The 13,340-nt window shown below is 32.6% G+C and overlaps 1 protein-coding gene across 3 annotated transcripts; it reads left to right on the forward strand.

Moving 5' to 3' along the window:
* Positions 1-728: 728 nt before the first annotated feature.
* LOC125866170 (heterogeneous nuclear ribonucleoprotein Q-like) lies at positions 729-7,709 on the forward strand. 3 transcript variants are annotated; one of them, XM_049546478.1, is made up of 12 exons: positions 729-1,105; positions 3,526-4,067; positions 4,148-4,237; positions 4,332-4,571; positions 5,561-5,782; positions 5,858-6,158; positions 6,249-6,562; positions 6,654-6,766; positions 6,855-6,958; positions 7,057-7,133; positions 7,226-7,307; positions 7,428-7,709. In XM_049546478.1, the coding sequence occupies exons 1-11, from the start codon at positions 832-834 to the stop codon at positions 7,304-7,306; spliced, it is 2,358 nt and encodes a 785-aa protein (XP_049402435.1). In that variant the 5' UTR covers positions 729-831; the 3' UTR covers position 7,307; positions 7,428-7,709. The 3 variants fall into 3 exon arrangements, with proteins under 3 accessions (XP_049402435.1, XP_049402434.1, XP_049402436.1); XM_049546477.1 differs by having other exon boundaries at positions 730-1,105; positions 7,467-7,709; XM_049546479.1 differs by having other exon boundaries at positions 730-1,105; positions 6,858-6,958; positions 7,467-7,709.
* Positions 7,710-13,340: the final 5,631 nt, after the last annotated feature.

Consider the following 13,340-nt stretch of genomic DNA (forward strand, 5'->3'; position numbering starts at 1 on the left):
CGTAGTTAATTTGTTCTAATTTTAATTTAGTTGTGATAAAATTTAATCAAATATTAGTACTTCCTTCATTTAATAAAACGGTCTAGTATGACTTGACATGAAGTTTAAGAAAATAAATAAGATGTTTCAATTTTGTGGTGCCAAATTAAAGTTATATTAAATGTACCAAAATGTCCTTTAATTTTGTGACTTTAACACCTTGTTTGGATGATTGTTACCCATTGTATTGTATTGTTAGTTTAAAAACAATATTTAATTTTGATTGTTACTTAAATTCTATTGTATCTTATCATTTAAATACATTGTTAGATAACACCAAAAAGACCAATTTATGTAACTGCCGATTTGGTGTGATCACATTGTATGTTAATATTTTCTTTTCATTTTGTCTTTATTTATATGATTTATCTTTTATCCTATTTTTTCATAGTAATTCTATCATGTACTACTCTTTTTTTTCAGGTTCATCATTTAATTTATAGATATGTGATATTATGTATTGAAGAAGAATAATACAATTTGTTTAAATACATGTATTTATTAAAATTAACATAATACAATACGATGCAATACAATAACTCAATAAGATACAATATGAAATTAAATTATTACCATAAAAAAAAAGGTCATTCTTTTTAAATAAAGGCAGTATTTTTATTTTTATTTTTATTTTTAAAACCAAAAGCATTAAACACCGGTCGAAGCCTCTCAACTAAAAGCAGTTCTAGGGTTTTCAAGCAGAAAAAAAAAAGAGTATTTATTTGTTCTTCTCATTCATCTCGAAAACATTAGTTTTTTCATTGGATTTGTAAGGAATCAATTGTTGAAACTATGCCTCCAAAATCAGTGAGAAAGACGCCTTCAGGTTCTGGATCCAAAAGAGGTGGCCGTACACCTCGGGGCACGCCAAAGTCTCAGGCAAAGCCTGTTAAGGTAGAGGAACCGATGGAAGTAGATAAGGCGGTGGAGCTCAAACAAGAAATGAAGGTGGAGGAGATATCTGAAGAAAAGCCTGAGCTGAAAACCATGCAATCGGAGCCTGAGGAACCGGCTGAAACTGCATTGAATGTGAACGCTGTGGAGAAGGGGGCGGTTTCAGAGAAGAGTAAGTATTCATTTTGCAAAATTTGAATTAATACTTTGTACGGTTTTGTTTATGTCAATTTTAATAAGAGTAGTGATAAGAAATCATGTTAGTTGTTAATGGTATTGCAAGAGCTATGCAAATTGTGTTTATGCATTAATACCTGTTCTCTTTAAACACAATTTATTGAATTAAGACCTATGTTGCTCGGACTCTTCAAAAATGTCAATGGGCGCCTGTCCGCTACATTTCGGAGAATTCGACACGTGTGCAGCATCGAAAGAATCCAAACAACTTAGATTAATACCTGTTCTAAAATGCGTATAACTGCTGACAATTGCTATGTTAATTGTTATATAATCTGAGTTCTTTAGCTTAATTAAGAGCAATGTCAGAAAATACTTATGGGTCCAAATAGAGATAGAAATTCAGAGAACTCGCTTGAGATTTTGGCTTATAACACATCCCTCCCTTGTGGTTTCAAATAATACATATACCTCCCTTCTTTGATCATAGGTGTAACAAAACTATTTTATAATCTGAAATGGACAAGTTTACCCCTTTTACGTCAACTTTTAGTTTCTTTCTTCTTCTTTTTCCCAGAAAGTAAATATTAAAGCAAAAGCACAATATTAGTTTAACAAGATAGATGCTAGATGAAAGTTACGAAATGTTAGTACAATGTTACCGGTTTGTCTTTTGTTACACTTCTTCATATATATATTTTGTTGCATGACAAATTAAATACTCCCTCCGTTTAAAAAAGAATGACCTATTTTCTATGATCTCTTTACTTTTTTGGCAACACTTTAATTTCAACTTTCCACGTGGCATGTTCAAGGCTACAAGATTAAAGGACATTTTTGTACTTTTGACATAACTATTATTTAGGATCACAAAATTGAGAAGTCTTTTTTTCTTAAACTCCGCATCAAGTCAAACTATGTCATTCTTATTGAAATAGAGGGAGTAACTTTTAAAATTTTAAGGTGAATTTAAATCAATTTGAACTATTATTGAGTATTCTATGGATGAAAAACACTATTTCATTTTGTGGTTCTTTAACCCAATCACGGGAAGGAAACAAAAAACAAAGTTTTGATAACGTTATATAGAGAAAAAATAGTAATAATTGTCTTATTATTTCATCTTCCATTATCGTCTCAAAAGCAAAACAATATTGTCTTGCGATATTGTAAAGTCACACTGCAATATCATGAGTTTGACTTCAATATCTTTACTCTAGCTGATCATTTACTGCTTCGTTAATTTGATTTTAGTTTATCAATTATAAAATTAAAGATGATCAATCTTCAATTATTGAAGTAATTTTGAAGGATAAAATAAAGTCGAAGAAAATAAGGTACTTATTATAAAAGAAGACATAAAACTTTGACATACAAAGGGTAAGTTTGTCTACTTCAGAATATAAAATACTTTAGTCACACAATGGTCAAAGAAGGGAAGTATATGTAATATTTGATACCACAAGGGAGGGATGTGTTACAAGACAATTTACTTAGATTGTTAAGTGAGATAAGCAAACTTGATTTCGTCCCGAAATGTCCGAGTTTTAGATTTCGAAGATCAATACAATAAAAGGTTTTAGATTTTGAAGATCAATAAAATAAGAGGAAGGAATGATAAATAAATACAAAATAGAAAAGGAAAGGGAGGAAATGCAAAAAACTAGAAGAGAAAAGTCATACAAAGTTATACTTTCTCAAAAAAAAAAAAAGTCATACAAAGTTATATACAAATCACTGCACCCTTTTTTGTATTCCTTAAATGAATTTCAGTTGATTAGGACGAGTTCCTTAAAAACTATGCTGAACAGCTTCTGTAGGTTGAGCTAGGCCAAAACCTCAAGGGAGGTCTCTGAAATTATTCCTTAAAAATATTATCCCTAGAAAACGAGGTTCTAATAGGATAGTGTTAATAATATCTTGGTTCGTGAGGGCGAGCTGTGAGCATCACTTAAATCTTATGGCCTGCTAACTTTGAGTTAATTAAATATATGTGTGTGTATGCGGTTTCAAGCTTAATCGATTAAAAGGAACATATAGAAAGTGAAGCATCTCCAAGATGATGGTTGAGGCATATGCGTTACATCGAGTAGCTCACATGTTGGTCTCAAGACAACCTTTGTGGCAAAAACACTGAAATAATGACAAAAGGTGAGGCTTAACTGGGATGGATGAAGGGTCCCTTATTCTTCAATTTGAGATGAAGGAAGAAGGAAAGCTTACAGTTGATGGCACATATTCTGTTCTGCCAAATCTTGTAACTTTAATCTCTCTCCTGATGATCAGTTAAGTCTCTATAGAGTTGGACATTGTTGACAGCTTACACAACTTGCAAGAGATTATGTTATACTTGGATAAGAGCATTTTATTTTCACCATTTACTGGCCTGGGAGGTTAATTTTTTTCTCATGGCAGAGAAGGACGATTTGAAAGAGTCAGTCGATCACTATGAAAAGGGCGAGCGATTAGATTTGGAGGATAATGACCCTGAATATGAACCTGAAGAGTATGGCACAGTTGATTATGATGAGAATGGAATTGAACCTGATGATGTTCAGGAAGAGAGAAATGAAATAGAGGAAGAACCTGAAGAGGCAGATGTTGGTGAAGAGGAAGAGGGTGATATGGGGGAAGAGGATGTTGAAGATGTTCATGAGGAAAATGAGGGTGATGAAGAAGATGAGCATGCTGAGATGGCGGATGCAGCAGAGGAGGAAGAACATCATGAAGTTGTTGAAGAAAGGCGTAAGCGGAAGGAATTTGAAATATTTGTTGGTGGCCTGGACAAGGATGCTACCGAGGAGGATCTCAGGAAGGTCTTCAGTAAAGTTGGCGAGATTACTGAAGTGAGGCTTCTGATGAATTCTCAGACAAAGAAGAATAAAGGATTTGCATTCCTGCGATTTGCCACTGTTGAACAAGCAAAAAGAGCTTGTACTGAGCTGAAAAATCCAGTGGTATTTTCTTTATTTTATAGTTTTTATGTGACTGATTTTAATTCCTAATAGAAGGTATTTCCTGACAATGGAATTTCCAGATCAATGGAAAACAGTGTGGTGTCTCTCCAAGTCAAGACAATGATACTCTGTTTTTGGGTAACATATGCAAGACCTGGACAAAAGAAGCTGTAAGTAGGCTAGGCATATCATATTGTCAACATACATGATTCTCAGTTTTGAGGAGCTGCTTAACTAGTCATTGATGTTTGCTTTCTCTCCCAGTTAAAAGAGAAGCTGAAGCATTATGGTGTTGACAATATAGAGGATTTGACGTTGGTTGAAGACACTAATAATGAGGGAATGAATCGAGGATTTGCTTTCTTGGAGTTCTCTTCACGTTCAGAGGCCATGGATGCTTTTAAGCGGTTACAGAAGAGAGATGTTGTATTTGGAGTTGATAGGCCTGCAAAGGTTTCTTTTGAGGATTCATTCATTGATCCTGGGGATGAAATCATGTCACAGGTAAACTCTCTGAACCTATATCTATGTTTTAATAAAAGGGACTATGGCTCTGGTTAAGTATAGTTATAGTATATTGCCAAATGGAGGCTTTTGCTTTGGTGCTCGTTAGCTTATTTGGAGGTAACCAAATATTTCACAGTTGACTTCAGAGTTATATTATGTTCTTCAACATAATTCAGTGATTTGCTTTTTATCCCTGCTTAGGTTGTCCTTTAATTGTTTGCTTTTTATCCCTACTGCGAAGAAAAGAAGAATAAGTAAGGACAGTGTGTATTTTAGTTTTTCCTTTTTCAATCAGTTAGATTTATGGATAGGTGCTAGCTGTTCAAATTTTGTCTCTCCCCTTTTATTAATTTTTTGTCTGGGTAGTTTGGTTATTTTCTTTCTGTGGTTGTTCTTTTCTGATGTCTTTGCTGCTTGCTTTTGGAGTCTTTTTAGTCAATTGCTACACAACCCTTCGTTATTTGACTGTGGATGAGGTGTGAGAGGTTGGCTATGGTGGGGTGGGTATAAGGAGAGTCAGAGGTAGGCCAACAAGTATTGGGGAGAAGTGATTAGATAGAACACAACACACATGTTGGTATGGAGGTCAGGGATCAGGGTTGAAGGTTATTAGGTAGTAGAGCATTTAGTTTTTTCTCGTAGTATTACTTTCTATTATTTTATTCTGCTATTTTTTACTGCATCTGTTGTTTTTCTTGGCTTCAGTTTGTGTTGTTTGCTGTTACTATTCTTTTCTCTATTATTTTTATCACAGCTTCTTCACTACTGTATTTCCTTTCTATAACTGCTTAGAACGGTTTTACTTGAGCGAAGGGTCTTTTGGAAACAACCTCTCTGCCTTCACAACGCAGGGGTAAGGTCTTAATACACGCCATGCTCCTCGGACCCCACTTGTGGCTGTGGGATTACCCTGGGTATGTTGTTCTTGTTTCTTTGTTTTTTGATAAATCAAGACATGACTGTGGGGGAATATTTCTTGAGTTCAGGTTAAAACAGTGTTTATTGATGGTCTTGCTGTATCCTGGAACGAGGACCATGTGCGGGAACTTCTTAAAGAATATGGAAAGATTAGAAAAGTTGAGCTTGCCAGAAATAGGCCTTCAGCCAAGAGAAAGGACTTTGGATTTGTCACCTTTGACACTCATGAGGCTGCAGTTACATGTGCTAAAAGCATTAATAATGAGGAATTGGGTGAAGGAGATAACAAGGTTCGTTCTCTGTCTTTAAGTGTCCCTGAGTATATGTGAATCTTTGTGAGTGGTTCTTATTGTTGTATATTTCAGGTTAAAGTAAGGGCCAGACTATCGAGACCCCTGCATATGGGTAGAGGGAAATACGGTGGACGAGGAGAGTTCCGACCTTGGCGTATGCCTATGCATGGTTCCCATGCCCCTTGGGGTCGTACAGCGCCATATAGTCGTTCTATCCGAGGGACTAGAGTTAGTACGCGTATGCCTCCCGTAGTTGGTCGTGGTTTCAAACGACCTGCAGCATTGAGAGATAGACATGCAGAGATGGCTTTGTATCCTAGGGGAAGATCCATGGCTTCACCACCCAGGAGGTCATATGACCGGAGACCACCTGGTATGATGTGATTTATTTCTTTCGTTAAAATCTACTGGTTCAACTCTACTTATTTTATAAATGACCAGATGACTTATGACCAAATTGCAGTTTCCTCATATCCAAAGTGCAACTTCAAGAGGGAGTATGGACGGCGCGAGGAAATCTCTCCTTCTAAAAGCAGAGCAATAGCTGAGTATCCTTCGAGGGTTCATTCTGATAGACGTATATCCTATAGGGATGAATATTCTTCGCGTGGCTCTGGTTACCCTGAATTACCTAGAGGTACTCACTCTGCAGCAAGGAGAGGTTATGTTGATGATGGATATGGGCAACGGTTTGAAAGACCCCCTCCATCTTACCGTGAGGGACGTGGTCGTGAATATGATTCTGTCTCTGGTTCGAAACGTCCATACACTGCAGTGGTGAGTTATCTTCACCATATACTATGCTTAGATATTTTCCTGATTTACCCAAGAAGATATGAACTAATTAAGCGTCTCCTGTACATGCCAGGATGATGTTCATCCACACTACGCTGAGGCAGGAGTGCGGCATTCGCGTGCTCGTTTGGATTATGAATTAGGCAGTGGAAGTGGCTCCCATTATGGAGATGCATATGGTGACAGGTGCCTTCTAATTATTGTTCAGTCATTTTTCTTCCTTTTTCGCAATCTTTGGTACTATATTGATTGACTTGACTGATGTACATATTAGTAGACTCGGGAGATCAAATCTTGGATATGGCGGCAACAGATCCATTTCTAGGCAAGATTCCCATGGGATATACAGCAGTCGTCAGGGTATGGGCTATGGTGGAGGCATGTTTTGTTCATTGCAAAATCTTGTTATTTCTCTTAACATTTGTTTTTATATGTATGTATAGAGAAAGCTGTCTTAATTCTGTTTTGGTTTGTAGGTTCCTATGGTGGAAGTGATGTAGGTGGAATGTATTCGTCCAGCTATGGTGGTGACTACATGTCTCGTGGCAGTGATGTATGTTTCTACTTTGTTAATATCTGTTGGAAGATTTAGTGTTTATCTGATGATAACTGTGGTGTTCCTGTTCTTCTCTGATGAATATTCAGGTTGGCTCCTCGGTTTATTCTAGTCGTGGTATGGGTGGCAGTGGCTATATGGGAAGTGGTGGTTCTGGATCTTACTACTAAGGTATGTCACTTGTTATTACTAACCATGTGTGGTTTATTTGGCAGTCATGCTCTTAGGAACTGAGCATCATATATTCCCCTGTCCCCTGTTTAAAGGTGTGTATACTTTCTGTTTTGCAAGAGCTGTGTTTGGTTACCCACCAACTTATTTATGGTACAGATTTGAGTTGACAAAAGCGCCTGCAGTTGGATGAGTTAATGTGGAAGCCCTATGCACTGACATGCCTCTTGGAGAGATGGAGTTTATGTTTAGTACTTGTTTGTATATGTAGGGCTAGAGAATTTAGCATTAGAGGTTGCATTGCTCTTGGATTCTAATTGGGAAAAGAGACACGTGTCCCCTCTTTTGATGTAAGGAAATTTGAGCTATGTACAGCAAACTGAGATCTGGTGTCATTTTGCAGTACTTTCTTTGTGGTTTCTTCTTTTAAAAATTTGCTGGAGTAGTGCGTGATAATTTCGAAAGAAAATGATCCCATAAACTCAAGTTACTCAGATGAAGGATCTGCGGGTATCTGATATTATGATCACAAAATTATCTCAGAACTGAGAAGATTACCAATAAGGAGCTTAGCTTTTTGTTATGGGAGGGAGTGTACATTTTTTACTAAGTTAATGGATGGACATGAATTCCAAGCTACTATCTGTTTGGTTATAGATTTAGATGAATGTAGTTTGATGGCTTTAAAAAGAAGGCATTCATAGGCCAAAGTTTGCTCGTTCGAAATTGGGAAAATGAGTTTAGTTTGTGGATTGGGAGATGTTCATATAGCATTGGATAGGAAATTGTGATGGTCTGGTGTTTAATTCCTTGCAGTTTGAGAGCTGGTTCAGTGTAAGCCTGATCTTCTGATTGGTTACATTACATGAGGAGTATGATTAATCCCTTCTGGTTTATATATAGATGAATTTTGACAAGTTCATAGTTCCACAGAATTAGATTATTTGTTCGATTTGTTAATGCAGTAGGAGCTGGCACAATGAAGTTAGTAGAGGGTGCATTAGCAAAAATAATGCATACAATAGCTCTCTTGTTTGGTGCATTTTTTCTTCATGCTATGTGCATTAGTTATACACTCTATTGTGTATTGAATAGTGTCTTACTAATACCATGAATTTCTAGGTATTAGTAATGCAAAGAGATTAAGCATGGTTAAACACCAAATTACCCCTCAAAATTGCTTTTACATTTTTTTCACCTTAATTATGGAGGATATTTTTATACAATGCACATTAATTTTAATGCACTAAATTCAACAATGCATAAAAAGATATTTTATACATAACTGATGCAAGCATTATTAATACTCATTATTGAGCATTATTTTTATACACTACCAAACGACTCTTTAGAGCAATCACTTAATAGTGAGGCATTTCAAATACGGCTCAGTCTACTAGAATCATAATAAGTACCCCTCCCTTCCACAATTCTTCATCTTAGAAAGTACTAAACTTTTTTTTCAAATCGGTGTAAATTGTTTCAACAATTCACTTATTTTAAAATGGAGGGAATAATTTTTTGGTTATCTAAAACCTTTTAAATTTAAATAAGAGTAAAACTGGAAGCATCATAAATGTTTTTTTTATAATGTAAACACCATTTATTTTGAAATATAAAATGAAAAACTAAAAACACTATTTAATTTAAAACAGAGAGCACAAAGGAGTGTCATATTCCCTATATTAGGGGTGTTGTCGTGTCAGCACGGGCCCAATACTATTAAACTTTTTTTTAGTTTTGATGTGAAATTGGAGAAAAGAAAATTGATGCATCTAAGGCATATTCGATTTGGAGGATGTTAATATTTTCATATGATTTGTGTAAATCTTTGAAAAATATTTTCTTTAAGAAAATTAGTTTTTTGTTCTTTAAAATGAGGAAAATGATTTTCTTAATGGACATATTAAAAATAAGTTATACAAATAGCATTCTATATTTATAATGTCTTCACCATCTTTTAACACATCTTAGCCCCCCNCCCACCCCCCCGGGCGCCCCATCCTCATCCCACCACTACCACATACCATATCCTCCATCTTCACCTCTCATAATATTTGTCTAAATTATATATAAATACTTTTACGATAATAATTTTTATATGTTTATTAAACATAAAAAAAAAAAAACTACTTATCTTCCTAGAAATCATTTTCTAAAAAAATATTTTTCTATCATACCGAACACACCTTAAGTAACTAATCATATGCATTTAGTATCACATACTAGAATTAAATTAGTTCTCAATTCATGAATGACTGGATGATTAATGCCGAATGGTAAATTGTTTATATTCATAAAATCATTATACCATTAGATACTAAGAGTAACCTTTTATACACGTATAGAGTATTTTTTTTATTTTTTGTTTATATACATATTGGTGAGAAATGATTCATTTTTCATAACTAACGATGTTCTTACACTATAAGAAAATATGAAATTAGCTATAAAATTTATCGATAGTCCCTACATAATCCTTCACGAAAAAGATCCCAGCAAACTAAATTTCCTTATAATTCGTCCCTAATTTGTAGTTCCTTATTTTTTAGTATTAAATTAGTTGTTGTTTTTTAATCAAATCACATTATGAGGAGTTTACTGTAATGAATTAATATTATTGCTTATGTTTTGAAAATATAAATTTAACTATTAATAGTTTATCTAGTCATATAATAGTAAAATATGTTGAAAGAAAATAACAAAATCGCTTATGATTTGTTGTTAATAAACAAGTTAAAAGGAAAATGGTTTGTTGTGATTTGTTTGTTAATAAACAAGTACTAAAAAAGAAAATGGTTGTCAAGAAAAAAGGAATAGAGAAGGAGTGTATGCCATGTATTTATTTCTCTTATATCTTATATCTTCTTATATAGAAGAGAGTTTTTCAACTTTCAACATGACTGTTTTTTGCCATATTTAGGAAAGCTTAAGGATAATTTGGTCCAATTATTAATACTTTTCTAATGAATAATATTGTACTTTATTTTTTTGTAGTTATACTTTAAAATTTGGGACATAAAAACCCTTCCACATTTTACTTTTCAACCGCAAAATTTTTTGCCTATTTTTCATGCATGTGGGTCATTCTTTTTCTCCACTTTCCTTCTATTAATTAATGCATATAATATAGGTCCCACTTCTTATTTCCTTTTTTTTATTTATACCTCATAACTTCTTTCATTTTATTTTTTATGGCAAAATCATTTTTTAAAATGCTAATTACTTTATTTGTTTACCAAATATGGAAAAATTATGTCTTTTTTTTAGTTTGTTATATATCTAAAAATTGTATAAATATAAATAACACTATAAATTCGAAATTTTATTGGTATCAAATTATAAATCACAATAACTAACAATTTAAAAAGTATAAAATACATATAAAAAATCACTTGACTCTAAAAAATCTTATCAGTGCTACATAAATTGGGACAAAATAAGTAACATATATGATCTGAAAATTACGTTAAATATTTAAAAGACATATAAAAAATAATTAATTTTTGAAATTCTATATATGCCACGTAAATTAAAACAAAGAGAGTAATATATATTATTTTTAAAATCATATAAAAATTTGGCTAACTTTTCAAGTTCTATGACACTCCCCTCGTCCCATATTAATTGACTATTATTCTAAAAATAGTTGTCTCATATTAGTTGATCATCTTACTAAATCAACAAAATATTATTTAAAATTTTCCTATATTACCCTTGCCATTAATTTCTTTTGAAAGTGTCACATTTGTTTGTAAAATTCTCACAAAGTTTTTTAAGAGTTGAATTAGTAAAGTTATTTTCTTATTTATAATTTCTTCAGTACCGTGGAAAATAAAAAATAATCAATTAATATGAGACGAACGGATATTGAGCCTCGTGCTGGCACGGGATTGTGTATCTAGTCTTCTATATTAGAAGAGACAGTTTTCACTTTTCAACATGTCTGTTTTTTGCCAATTAATTCTAAAATAAGGGTATTTTGGTCATTTAATCTATTAAACTAATGTGTATTTATGGATTACATACGTGTCTTACATCACTTTGGAGCAGACACATGATTTGACTTTTAAAGGAGTAAGAACAAGAACTCACAAGTTTTGCCCAAACTTGTTATATTGTTTGAGGCCTATGAATTTTGTACATATGGTGAATGAAGTTCACTTTATATATAGTTTTGTTTAGCAATATGGCAAAATCAGATGAAAGGGTATTTAGAACATACCAATTTGCTTATCCACCTTTGAGCAAACATCTCACTTACAATTAGCGAATGGATCCTGTCATAAGTCACTTCGATCCTGAATATTTGAGGAAAAAGTTGAATTTGCAGATGTAAGCTTATAGATCTGATAGCCCTAAAAGCTTGTGTTATGCAGATATGGTTCTTTTAATTTTCCATGGAATGAATATGTATAACTTCTTCTTTTTGAAAATCTCAACGTAAATTGAATTATAAGAACAATTTCATTCATTAGTTTAAAATATTTAAGAGGACTTTTTGGTTTAGCTCCGAAACATATAACTTGAAAATTTAAATTTATGAAGTTGTAATTTCGAAATATCCTTGAATAATTTGGTGAAATTACAGTCATAATTTAGCCTAAGTTAATAGAATGAAAGACGTGACATTCTATATGGTGTCAAAGTATGTGATTCATTGTATTCCACATATAAAATTTAGCAATATATATTTGACCAACAAATTAAAAAAAAATAGCAATTTTCCCCCAACATCAGGATAATGGGAAAGGGAAGGAATTAAGGCTGGAACACTTCCCAGCCATATATGATTTCATTAGTTTGGATTGAGATTTTTTTATGGCTGCCTTCTCAGGCATTTTTTTTTAATTCTAGCTTTAGTTTATAAATACTAAATAGACCCAACTTACTAAACTTAATTTAGTTTAGCTTGTTCTGCCTATTATTTGTTGAAATTTTGTTAACTTACATTCCAGTTAGCTATGCATCTCTAAATATTATTAGGCTAACCCCAACGTGAATGATGTAAGATAGATTGATGCCAATAATAGACAAATAACAAAATTTGCTTCATCCTGAGGTTGAGGTTGAGATATTTAACCATAAGATTGAGATCTCTTACATGTAATAGAGAAAGTGAGATTAAGATTGAAAGTGGCCATAATTCTATTCAGTTTGACTATTAATCATGTTGAGTGATTGTGATTCACTTTAATCTCAACCTTCTTTATGTAACGGGTCTCAATTTTATGGTTAAGGATAATCTCCAACTTGAAGATACATCAGATTTTATTATTATATATAAATAAGACTCACAAAACTATTTTGTAAACTAGGCTCCCCTTATAAGTATGTACTATCAAATAAATTAATATATGTTCTTCAATTATTATTACGTGACACGGGCCATGTTTTTTCTAGTATTTACAGATGACACACTTTAGATACATGGCATGAATAAGTAGTTATCGTCCATGAGATTCAAATGAAAACTGAAAAATATATAAAGTTAATTAGAGTAGAGTAATTTACACATTTTAATATTATTTTTTATACAAATAAGTAATTAATCTATCACCAAATTCAAAGTCATTGGTGTAAGTCAAAAAAATTTTGAAGTGTTTTTTGTATTTTTTATGTATTTTTCTTGATTTTATATTTTTTCGGAAAGTTACGAAAAAAAGTAAAATTTTGATCGTTTTTTCGTTTCGATATTCTAAAGTCATTGGTGCAAGTCAAAAAAAATTTGAGGTGTTTTTTTTGTATTTTTTTATGTAATTTTCTTGATTTTATATTTTTCGGTATTTACGAAAAAAATAAAGTTTTGATTTTTTTTTCTTGAAAACCATTATTTTGGATATTTTAAATTCATTGGTAAGTCAAAAAAAAATTTGAAGTATTTTTATATTTTCTTTATATTTTTGTTGATTTTTATATTTTTCGGACATTTACGAAGAAAAATAAAATTTTAGATTTTTTTCGGACAGTTACGAAAAAAGTAAAATTTTGATTTTTTTTTTGTTTCAATATTCTAAAGTTATTAGTGCAAGT

Source organism: Solanum stenotomum, chromosome 5, assembly GCF_019186545.1.
Source record: "Solanum stenotomum isolate F172 chromosome 5, ASM1918654v1, whole genome shotgun sequence".
Taxonomy (NCBI): Eukaryota; Viridiplantae; Streptophyta; class Magnoliopsida; order Solanales; family Solanaceae; genus Solanum; species Solanum stenotomum.